Genomic DNA, 12148 nt, shown 5'->3' with positions numbered 1-12148 from the left:
CGCCGAGGCCTGCGCCTTGTTCCGGCCACGGCTGTTTTTGCCACCTCTCCTCGGATCCCCGAGCTGCACAACTAAACGAAGGCGAAGGACAGAGATGGTCAGAATGATGTGAAAACAGGCTGATTTTGGATCCTGTTGCTCAGTCCCTTGGATTAGCTGACCCAGACCCCAAGCCCGAGGGAGCTTCTTTTCCCTACCTTGAACACGGCTCGGGGCAAAGGCATTTCACGCAGGTTGTCATAGGGGATCTTCCGAATTAAGACCAATTGGAGCAGACCCTCCCTACACACACACACACACACACACACACACCGTCCACCAGGAAAATGCCCACGAAGCGCCCTTGGGGCTGGGACAGAGACTTACAAGTAAGTCAAGCAGAAGAAAAGGCTCGGCCATGGCGCGGCGAACCTGACGATCTGCCCCAGCGAGAAAACTCCTGATGCCTGGTCCACATTATTCGCCTCTACACTCAGGCCAACCGCAGTGCCTCCCGAACTGGGCTCCCCAGCCCGGGCGCAGATTCCCTGGCTAGCAGAAAGACCCTGTGGAGGGCACCTGGAGAAAGCCACTGTGCTGCCAGCCACGAAACTTCTGCGCCTCCCCAGCAGCCCAACTGCCTCTTGCATTTTGCAGCCACCACCCACCCCCGCCCATTACTCACACCAATTAATTGAAAACTTCACTTTCCCAGGGACCTTTGTTTCGCTTTCTTTTCCAAGCTGCCAACTGACTGCGAGGGGCAAATTAAGAGGGTGGTTTTTTTCCAAGCAAACTTGGGGCTTTAGACAGGAGCAGCCCTGAGCAACTGGGTCTGGCTTCCAGGGGATAGAGCGGGCTCTTGGTGTCAAGCATCACAGCCCTGACCAAATTCATCCCTTCGTTCCACTTCTCACCCTCGGAGCCCCAGCCCACCACCCCCCATCTTAGCCATTAGCAGGGAGCTGGTGTATGTTCTGTGGTAAATTTAAGGCTCCTCCTTAGGAGCAACATTCCATCTGAGCAGTTGAAAGTGCTGGGGTGGGTGCAGGAGCCCTCAGAGTGAGTCTGTTTGGTTCTGTACCATCAACTACGCAGGCCAGCCCATCTCCAAGAAAATCGCTCCCCTGAGCCTGTGATTGGTGAAGCCGGCTTGTCACCCAGCCCTGCCATTCCTGAACCCAAGACGTGACTGGATGGGGCGAGTAAAAAAGCCAAGGAGGCCCTCCCGGGCCTGGCCTGACATTGCACGGTGGGCTGCTGGTGTCGGGAGTGTTGACACGCAAAACCCAGTAACCATAAAAGGCTCAAATAAAGGGGAAAGTTATGAGAGGGGCACTGGAGAGGAAAAGCAGGGGAAGTTGACCTTTTTGAAGTCCTAGATGTGTTCATGATCAAATTTGAGTTGGAGGGTCTTGAGCCTTTGCAGAAAATCATAGGGAATAGAAGTTTGTTGGTGAGAACAATTTCGGCTACTTGAAAGACGGAGGCAAAAGTTAGTAACGGAAACTGAATCGGCATTTTAAAACCCCACCTGGGGCCAGGTGACAGAGTTGCTTATTTTTTGGAAGAGTTTGGACGGGTCCTCTTCACCCAACAATTTCGGTACCAAACCAGTCATGGAACACCACCCCGAAACACTTATTTTTCCTTTGTCTCCCTTGCTTTTTTCCCGTGACCTCAAAAAGCAAATTTGTTGAAGTAATTTCTAAGACATAACTGGAACCAATGAACTTTCAGTCTTTTAAAACTAAGTATCCCTGTGATCCCCCACCCACCAGAGACCTCTGTGCCATATTCTATCTGATAAATACATTTTAATAGCCAATTATATGCCAAAAAATGAAGAAAATGAAATTAAGCTAGGAAGGAAGAATTTGTCAAGTTTTGCCGATTTGAGACAGCCCTTCAATTTTGGCTTAATTTTCCATGCAGCAAATTAAGCTGTGCAGGACTGGGAGGAAAGTCTGAATTAATGCTCTAGTTGAAAGACACTTCTCAGTGATGGTCCTGCCTCCAGTTGTCCTGTGGAACTCTCACAGGACTTGGGGTTTCTCTGTCCATCCTAGCGGATGTTCAGAGACGAGAGAGGTTTTGAACAATAAGGAACATTGCCTCTTGCTATCCTGCTGCTGAACCTGCTTCCAGCACAGCCTTCGTTCGAGGTCCTGGCCCTGGGGGAGGGAATTCCCCTTAGGAAAGAGGCTCAGACTGGACTCTATGAGGGCCCTTAAACCCAGCACCCCAGGGCAGCTGCTGCTGTTGGATCATAGGGCTGTGGCTGAGTACCAGGCAAAGTCAGGGCTGCTCTGTTTATGAACTAATTAAGACACATAGTTTACAAGCCAGGGGTGGTAGGTAGTGGAGGAATTTTGAGGCCGAATTTGCGGAAACATTTCATTTAGTTTGTGTACCCTGTGTCCGAGTTGATTTTAGGTTTAAACTCAGTAGGGAAAAAAAATAAAAATAAAATAAACTCAATGGGAATAATTTTCTTTAACTGGTCAGGAGCACAGACTGAACCCTGTGTATGTGTGTGGGTGTATTATGTTGAGGCTTTAACAACAGACATAATCTTTGTTAAATGAAAATCTTTTGCAACTAGGCAGAAATGTCTCCAAACACTGATGTGTTATTCAGTGAAACCAGTTTTGTCACATTTTTTGATTTGGGAGAGAAATCCCTCATTGCCCAAAGTCTTATTGAGAAGGGGTGGGCAGGGAGAAGGAGAGAGGGAGAGAGATCATCTCTTCTCTTTCCCATCACTTGCTCTCCTCTCTCTCCATAGGCACCCTTTCTGGGAATCAATAATGTTCTGAAAATCACATCCTCTCTTGTCCTTCTTGTAGATGATCTTTCAAATCATGTCCTTGTCCTGGGTTGGACATGGGTGGGTGGGTAGATGAAGTCTGAGATTTAGATTTATTGAAGGACATAAGTTCCTCTGCTTGCCAAAACAGCAATGAACTCGATTAACCACATAATCAGTGGCCATTACCGCCAGGCAACAATTACCAACTCCTACCAGAGTGGGGTGCTGGGAATTCCTTTGAAAGTATTTTCCTTGATGGCCACACCAGGAAGCACAGGACACCCTCCCAATTAACTTGTAAGAAGCCAAAAATTAAGTGTAGAAATAAAGTCTTAATTCCAAAATAAAGCCTTAAATCCAGCAGGACTGGCTGGACAGTGTGGTTCTTAACCAAATCTGTGCCCTGCCAACTTTGAAGCTAATTTTCCCTCTGTAGGCAATACTCGGTTTCATTCAGGTTGGAAATATATAATAAAAAAAAAACACCCTAAAAACAACAAACCTAGGGTAAAGAAAGGGGTCTTTAGCAAAAGTCAGACAGTGGAATCCTCAGTTTGGGCACTTTCTATGTCTGAGATGTATTCCATTTGGATTTGACAACACAATTAGGCTTTATTAAATGTAAATCATTTGCAACAACAACAAAACTCTCTCTAAACCCAAAGTGCTATTTGGCGAACCTAGGTTTGCCTCCCACAGAGGAGCGGGCACTTGTTTGGGATGGAAAGAACTCCAATCTTGGCAGGAATTAAACACAGCAAGAGTCTTCCCTCTTAGAGAAACACTAATCTCACTTCCAAGGGATGCTGGAGGGTGGGCTCAGAGCTGGAGGACATTAGTAACTTGTTGCCCCCCCCCCCCCCCAATAAACAAAAGCTGGGACTGCAAACAATTTTCTGCTGTTTTGTCTGGTGTCTCAAGGTGTGGGGTTGTCCTCGGTATACACTTCTCTAGCAATGTCATTGTTAACTGAAGTCCAGTAAGTGCTCACTCTGTTGGACTTTGGAAATGAAAGAAAGTAAATGTTCCTCGTTCTCCCCACCTTCTCTCTCTCCCTCTCTGTCTCTCTCCTTTCCGTGGAGCCCTTGGTCTCTATGAAGAATCCACATGTGGACACCAGCAGGGAGAAAGGATGAAGGTTAGGGAAATGCCTAACCATGAAGGTGGGCGGGGGCGGGGGCGGGGGGGGGGCGGGCGGGGGGCGCGAAGGGAGTGAGGTGGAGAGGCAAGTGGTCAGGCTTAATTTCCCGGCTGGGCAGCGCGCAGTTCCTCAGGCCTGGCACTAGATGTCCCTGCAAGTTTTCCTGTAGCGTCTGAGGGCGCACAAGCTTCAGGCAGGCCGTGGGTCTGGGTAGCCCTGGAGACTAGGGAGAAAGTACCCCCGCCCCCCCCCCCCAAGGCCATCCCTCCTAGGGCGCGCAATTGTAGAGGGAAGGATGAGAACTAGAAGCAGCCAGAGGGACTAAGAGCGCGAGGACCGCCAGCCTAGGGATGGCTGCAGAAAGATGCCAGGAGGGAGTCAGGCCTGAGTCGCCAAAGCGGTGGCTCCTTCCCTTATAAACCGAAACCTCCAAGCCATAAGCCGTGGGGACTGCATTTACCCTAAAGAAAATGCACCAGGGGTACGAAGCCCAGGTTTTAGCGGTTCTGCTGTCCCACTACACCCAGGCGGCCCCAGTCCTCGAGCGAGCTTGCCTTCGGGTGAGGGTCCGCGCTGGTTTTGGGCCCGCTCGGCCGGGAGCCTACCGCGGGGAAGACGGCAGCCAGGCCCGGGCGGACGCGGGGCTCCGTTACAACTCCGGCTTTACCCGAGACCCTCCCCTCGGCCAGCCTGGACACATTTTTATTACGTTCAGTCGAACGCCAAAAGTGTTTACCACTTCACCTCGGAGGACCCGCTGCTGCTCAAGAAACAAATATTTAGTCTGGAGGCCTAACCAATAAATAAAATAAAATAAAATAAAATAAAATAAAATAAAATTAGACCTCTTTCATGTAATTCTTCCTTTCGACCAAAAAGTGCTTTTCAGTCCATTTGGAGAAAGTCTTTCCCACACCCTCACCCCCAGTGCACCTTAAAAATTCTTGCCAAACCACGGGGGCATCCCATGCCCCCCACCGCCCCCGTACCTTGAGTAATGGGTAGGAGTGAGTCCTGTACTTTGGTAGTGGGTAGGAGGTCCCGATATGGCCTGGAGGCTACACTAAAACCTGGGAGAATCTGACAGGCCCATTCTCAGTTACAGCCTCCACAATCTGGGAGAGGTGCAAGGTTTGGGTATTTCATTAATAAACATCAACAGAACTATTTGTTAATCTTCTCACTATCCCCTATATGGGCCCGATGTTTCTGAGATAGGCCTGTATTTAAAGAAGACATATGCAAAATGAAAAAAAAAAAAGCCAAAAATGCTACCCCAAAGCTTTTAAATACCTTATAACTTGGATATTTTCAGAGATAAGTTTAAATCAGCAAGTCTTTCAACCCCTCTGTGTGGAAGGAGTCCATCTCTGTAAAAGGGAGAATAGAATCCATCTCTAGAAACGCTACGAGCTTTAGAGGCGATAATATATGTAAAAAGCACTTGTAATTTTAGAGTAAAAGTTACATAAAAGTTGGCCAATATTACTATACTAGTAGGTGTGGAATCTAAAATAAATTAAGGGACATTAAATATTGTAATGGGATGTTCACTGTCTCCCCTGAAACATTGTCTGTTAAACGCAGTTTAGTGAAAAATTATAGGTGTCTTTTACTGTGAGTAGTTTTCTTGACATGATCTCCAATGTACCTTTTATAATAAGCTTGCTAGAATACGAAACATTAGTGTTACTTAAAAGGTGCAAAATAGTTTTCAAAACCATTAATGAAAGAAGGTGTCGCCTAGAAATGGTGTTTTACCTTTTCAACAGACTGAGGCCCGGTTTGGCGCAGGCTTTAGGACCAGAGGCGTGAGGTCCCAGAGGAAGGGAAGAAGCGTTGAGTGAAGGAGGAACGGACTGCCGTCTGCATCCCAGCCCCCAGCGGCGGCTTCTGCGATTCAAAGTAGCTCACAGCTGCCGAAACCGCGAATAAAACAGACGGGGGCGCCAAACGACAGCAATAAAGGCATCTGCGACTTCCGCCTGGGTCGCGCCTCGGCGGATCCCACCCCCCGCCAGGGCTTTGGCCACCCACGGACCTGAGCCTGGACCGAAGTGTCCCATTCAGTTCCCTAAGCAAGTGGGGTTGGGCGGGGGTAGTACCCTTCCCAGGTTCCTGCGACAGCGACTTCTCTTTGCCAGGCGACCCTACCAGGGGTGGTAGAGCTGGGGGCCTAGACTGTGGAGCTAGGAGGGAGAGGTGGGGGCACCCGCAAGGCTGATCTTTGACCGCGTTATGGCCAGAAAGCCGCCTCGGGGAGGGCTCATAGTGCTGGGAGTCCAGTGGTCTCTGGGACAGGGTGGGAGGCGGACGCCGAGGCAGGTCCTCTTCTCGGTCCCCAACACCTACTCCGCGTCCCCCCTCTCACCTCTGCAGCTACCGCGTGCCTATCCAGCTTTGCATTTCTCACCTTGGGGGAGAATTCCGTTTATTACCTAAAGAGGTGGAATTGATTTTCTAAGCAAAGCTCACGTTGTTGAAATAAGTTGGCGCCGAGGGGAACAGGAGAGAAACTTTTGGCATTGACTATGTGTATAAATGTATATAAATATACTTAACACCTCGTCTCTCCTTACATTCCTGACGCGCCCCCAACGGGTTCAAGGTTAAAAGGAAAGCGCCAAAGGAGAGATGGGCAAAGAGATTCTGGGTTTGCCCCTAACACACCCCAACGTGCTGGGTGTGGCGGCAGGGAGGAAGGGGGGGCTGGATTGGGGTCTGAGTTGGCGCTGAGAGGAGGATGCAGGACCCGCGCCCAGCGCCCAGATTGCCAGGGTCTCTCGGCCGCTTCGGAAGCTCGCAGGCCGACCTCTGTGTCCCGTCCCCATCTTATGGTGTCCCCGCCTGTGGCCGCGGATCTCTCTCCTCTTTTGCGCTGGCTGGCGGACCCGCACAGTGCACTGGGGGGTCGGGACAGGGTGGGGCGCAAGCGCGGGAGGAGCTGTGCAACGGCCCTGAGTGAAGATTGATCTTCGTTAAAATGGTTGCCACCGGCGTCATTATGACCATCAAAGCTATCGCCAAGAGGCTCAGCCGCCAAGCTCAGGCCGCAAGAAGCAGCAGCAAGGCTGTTCCGCGACTCCCCGCGCCCAGACTTAGCACCGGGCATACTCAGGGCCACAGGTAAGAGGATGGGTTGGGGGAGGAGAGGAAGGAGAGAAGAAAGAAGAGCAGAGTGGAGAAGGGAGGGCAGCGGACGGAAGGGGAAGGAGGCTAAGTCCCTTCTTTCCTCCTTTGACCTAGAAATTCGGCAACTTTGCCACAAATAATTCGATTTGAGGAGGGAGGGGGAAAGCTGGCAACGTAAAAAGTGGATCTGGGGCAGCCCATATGGCGTTGTAAATCGCGACTGTGTTTAAAGTTAGCTGTCGAATTCTACTATGAAATCGTCCAGCCGAGTTCATTTCCCCCAGGGAAAATGCGTAGGCGAGAAGCCTATCCATCAGCAGGGTTATAAAAGTAAAAAACCCAGGACTTCAAGTTCAGAACTCACTCTGCAAACGGTGTTAAAAAATCAGAGAGGACCTAATGATTTCCGTTTGGAGGCGCGGGCCCAACGCACCTCCCAGCCACGTAGCACTAAAGTGCTTTCAAAACTCTACGATATTTCCTTTCCCTTTCTCTCTCTCCTCTCTCTCCTCTCTCTCTCTCTCTCTCTCTTTCTCGGCTGGGGTGGGAGGAGAGCAGCCAGGCTGAGGCGAAGAAGTGGGGGAGAGAGAAAACTCGGCGCCCTATTTGTTAAATAAAATACATATTTGGTTCTGAAATTCAAAAGATAAGTAATCCAGACAGGAGCGCAAGGTCTCCTTACGCAACTCTTCCTACATCCTCCCTCTTGTCCCCTCCCTTATCCCCTCCCGCTTGTAAATGTTAAAAAAAAAAAAAAAAAAAAAAAAAAGACCTTCCCGACGATCTACTCTGGAAAATCAAAGCATTATCTATTATTTAACACGTATCTATGTCCGAGGAAAAATGAGGAAGGCGCTGCATGATTAGGACCTAAGGGGCAACCCAGCAAACTGAGAGCGTAATGATGCCCCTAAATGAAGGGGGAAATGTGCCGCGGCGCGCTCTATTAATCAGACTGTCAATTTCACCCCCGAGGCCAAACCCCCGGGCGAACAGAACCGGCTCTGAGCGGGCAAAGGACCGGAGCCTTCCTCCACACTTCTTGTCTCTTCTCGCCTCCTACCTGGATCTATTTGTCTGCTCCGAAGCCGCCTTCATTACCCACTGACAGGAGCGTGTATTTATTTGCTTATAAACCTGTTACAATAAATGATTATTCGAACGGCGTCATTCGTACCTTAATGACGAGCGAGCGCTACTTTTTGATGAATGACATCTCGGGCTCGGAAGGATGTATGGGTCATTTTGACCAGTCATTCCCTCGCTCTGGCATCCCACAATTTTTCCGCCTCCCTCCAAAAGAGATAATAATATTTAGAGGCGTTCGCTGGGGCTGAATGAGAATTAGCCCTAGGCGCAGCCCATCATTAGGACGGGACAGCGGGCCACTGTGACATTTTTTAGAAAGCTGAGATGATGGAAAGAATAAGAAAAGAGATGATTCTGATGGAGAGAGGGCTGCACAGCCCCACGGCTGGCAAGCGGTTCTCCAATTTGTCCGATTCGGCTGGCAATGCTGTGCTCGAGGCCCTGGAAAATTCGCAGCACCCGGCTCGCCTCAGCCCGCGCCTGCCGTCCGCCCCCCTGCACGGCGCTCTGGGAGACCTCCCTGCCAAGGGCAAATTCGAAATAGACACTTTGTTCAACCTGCAGCACCCGGGCAGCGAAAGCACCGTCTCCTCCGAAATTGCCTCCGCCGCCGAAGGCCGTAAAAAGCCGGGTCAATATTCAGAGGCGGCCGCCGAGGCGGACATGAGCAGCGACGTGGAGGTGGGCTGCTCCGCGCTGCGCTCCCCTGGCGGCCTGGCTGCCGCGCCGCTCAAGGAAAACAATGGCAAAGGTAATCGCGCCGCCCTTGCCGCGCTCTCTGGTCCCATCCTCCCCGTTCCTCCGCGGCTCCTGCTGGCCCTTTCTACTGCCTTTGCCCCTAACCGACCCTCGGCAAGCAAGCTGCACCCAGCGGGCTCGGGCGGGGGCGGGACGCATGCTGGGGACCCTGCACTCCTGCTTTGCTCCTTGAGCCTCCCAGCAAGGCACAGGCCTGGGGGGGTGCCAGGCCCTCCCGCCCGCCCGCCCGCTGTCGCCCGAGTCCTAGAAAATGTTTCTGCGGGTTGGTCTAAAAGCCTGTGCGAGCTGACCGACCCCTAGCCAGCCGCTGAGTCGCGCTACAGGAAGGGTGCCCTGGTAGCTGCTCTGAACTCCGGTACCCCTGATTCCCCAAGGCCGAGTGGAGGGGGCATCCTGAGTAAGTCGGAGGGAGCGTCGCCGGGAGCCTCTGGGAGACTCGCTTGGGTCAGCGGGAGAAAAGAGTTGGAAAGTAGAGTCCACCCCCTAATGGTTCCGATTTGAGCAGCTGCTGTCTTTCTCATCTTAAAAATATTTTAAACCAAACCCAAAAGACTATCAAAGAAAGGTTGGAAGCCCTATAGAAAGCTGCCCTGCCGTCTCCAGACCACGGGAAACCCAGAGCTTACCAAACTGCGCCTAGATGTAGGCATTTTCCCTTGACCAATTTTCCTCCTGAGTTGAAAATTTCCAATTATTAAGAAAAAAAAAACCCTTCCTGATTGAGTTCTTATTATTTGGTAATGAAGGGCTCCCCAAACTTTATTGATTCCATTAAAGGCAGCAATCTGTAAGCATGACAGACCCTATCAACTCAGGCAGCCTCGCGCCTTCCTCTCTCGGCTTCCCCCAACCGCGCTCAGCCCCAGCGCGGGGATCTCGGCCCGACAGTGACTCTCGCACTGTCGGCCGTTTTTTTGCCAGGGTACGCGGAGGGCGGCTCTGCCGCGGGCACCACGACGTCTGCGTCGGGCTCTGGCCTTGGCAGCCTGCATGGAGGTGGCGGCGGCGGCGGGGGCGCGGCGCTGGGCGGCTCCGGCTCGGGCGCGGATCAGGTGCGGCGCTACCGCACGGCGTTCACCCGCGAACAGATCGCGCGCCTGGAGAAGGAGTTCTACAGGGAGAACTATGTGTCGCGGCCCCGCCGGTGTGAGCTGGCCGCTGCGCTCAACCTGCCTGAAACCACCATCAAGGTATTGATTCCAGCACGCGCCTTTTCTAGCCTCCCCGGGGGTGTCTGGGTTGATTTTTGTTTCTCCTTTCTCCTCCCTGGGTGGCCACATTTAGCTGCGGGCCTGAAAAGCCGCGGGGTAGAGTCACCAAAGGAATTGGCATATTTATTTCTCAGCTGCCGAATCCGGAGGTTTGGCCGGCCTGGCCTGACCTGGGAAGGCCCGGGAATGGCGGAGCCGAGGCCGGAAACGCTGGCCTCTGCTCGATTCTGCCCAGCGCCTGCCCAGGTGCCCCTCGCCCGGGTCCATGGCCCCATTTTCCCCATCGGCGGCAAAGCCGGCTGGTCTTTGTTCCTCTGGCACGAACCCTAGGTGAAACTTTTCATCTGCTCTTGATCTTGGAGATTTATTTTCCACATAAATCGTTACAACACGGAGAAAAGAATACGGTATTTTGAAAATCGATTGGGTTGAGAAAGTAGTTTCCTAAACATTTTTCTCTTGGGCAGCAGGAAAAAAAAAGCAAACTTCGGGGGGGGGGGGAGGATACAACGAAATTGTCCTTACTTCTGTATCTCTAGGTGATCAATTTTATTAATCCGGGAGAGACAGCTGGGAGGTTGGGCGACTTGGCGAACACTTCGGGGAGGATCCCACACTCTAGCAAAAGAAAAGAGTAAACTGCCAGGGATAAGGGAAGATGTGGAAGTCTCCCTTTGGTTTGATCGGGCTTTCTTTAATTTAGAGTTGTGACGAATGATGGATGTCTTCATTAGACTGTGTTGGGAGGGGTAGAAAAGTCCCCTTCCCAGTTTAAGAGGATGTTGCTCCCGCCACTCATTTGAGGCAAACGATTCCAACCATCCCTTCAGTATCAAAATCGGACGTGTGCCCTTGGGGCAGGTCCTTGCAGCTCAGAAGACTCAAGACCTCGAGCGGCGACCTTTTAGAAACTAAGCTGCCGCGGTAGCCCCTTCTTCAAAGGTGGCCTAGAATCCCGTGCAAATCCTGGGATTGAGAGAGGGGTGCTCAGCAAGGCTCGGCACTAGTGGGTGGCGGAAAGGAGAGGAAAGGTTGCGTTGGGACCTTAAACGCAGCAAAAAGCAAGGGCGCAGGAGCCGAGGGCAGAAGACTGTTTTCGCTGAGGAAGGTGTGCCCACGGCTCTTCCCACTGTCGCGCTCACTACCAGCTGGGAGAGCAGAGGGGCCTCCAAGCTGGGCCCAACCGGAGGGGAGTAGTAGGTCAGGCCATTCGGAGGTCCGGGAGAGGTGGAGAGGTCCAGGGCGGGGGCTGAGGCCTCCGGGCACTGCTTAACTCGGGCCGCCGTGCGGCTCTCCCCTCAGGTGTGGTTCCAGAACCGGCGCATGAAGGACAAGCGGCAGCGCCTGGCTATGTCGTGGCCGCACCCGGCCGACCCCAGCTTCTACACCTACATGATGACGCACGCGGCCGCCACCGGAAGCCTGCCCTACCCCTTCCACTCGCACGTGCCGCTGCACTACTACCCGCACGTGGGTGTCACGGCTGCGGCCGCCGCGGCTGCGGCCTCCGGCGCGGCGGCCGCGGCCTCGTCGCCCTTCGCCACTTCCATCCGCCCGCTGGACACCTTCCGTGCCCTCTCGCACCCCTACTCGAGGCCGGAGCTGCTGTGCAGCTTCCGCCACCCGGGCCTCTACCAGACGCCAGCGGCCGCCGCGGGGCTCAACAGCGCGGCCTCGGCCGCAGCGGCCGCAGCAGCTGCAGCGGCTGCGGCCTCCTCGGCCGCGGCGGCCGGGGCGCCCCCCAGCGGCGGCTCCGCGCCCTGCTCGTGCCTCAGTTGCCACAGCAGTCAATCCGCCGCGGCGGCCGCAGCAGCAGCCGCCGCGGCCCTGGGCTCCCGGGGTGGCGGCGGGGGCGGCGGCGGCGGCGGCGGGGGCGGCGCGGGGGCCGCGGGGGGCTCGGACTTCGGCTGCAGCGCCGCGGCGCCCCGCTCCGAGAGCGGCTTCCTGCCCTACTCAGCGGCTGTGCTTAGCAAGACCGCCGTGAGCCCGCCGGACCAGAGGGACGAGGCGCCGCTCACCAGATAA

At 53.4% G+C, this 12148-nt stretch overlaps 1 protein-coding gene across 1 annotated transcript; it reads left to right on the top strand.

Annotated features, from left to right (window-relative positions):
- Positions 1 to 8477: 8477 nt before the first annotated feature.
- EVX2 (even-skipped homeobox 2) lies at positions 8478 to 12148 on the top strand. Its single transcript, XM_045867389.1, has 3 exons — positions 8478 to 8904; positions 9834 to 10102; positions 11426 to 12148. Exons 1-3 carry the CDS (start codon positions 8478 to 8480, stop codon positions 12146 to 12148), a joined length of 1419 nt encoding a protein of 472 aa, XP_045723345.1.

The sequence above is a fragment of the Mirounga angustirostris genome, unplaced genomic scaffold (genome assembly GCF_029215605.1).
Source record: "Mirounga angustirostris isolate CCGP_5_RB_7025 unplaced genomic scaffold, mMirAng1.0.hap1 SCAF_3, whole genome shotgun sequence".
NCBI lineage: Eukaryota > Metazoa > Chordata > Mammalia > Carnivora > Phocidae > Mirounga > Mirounga angustirostris.
The sequence above is the reverse complement of the archived record's forward strand: the minus strand, read 5'-3'. Positions and strand labels throughout refer to the sequence as shown.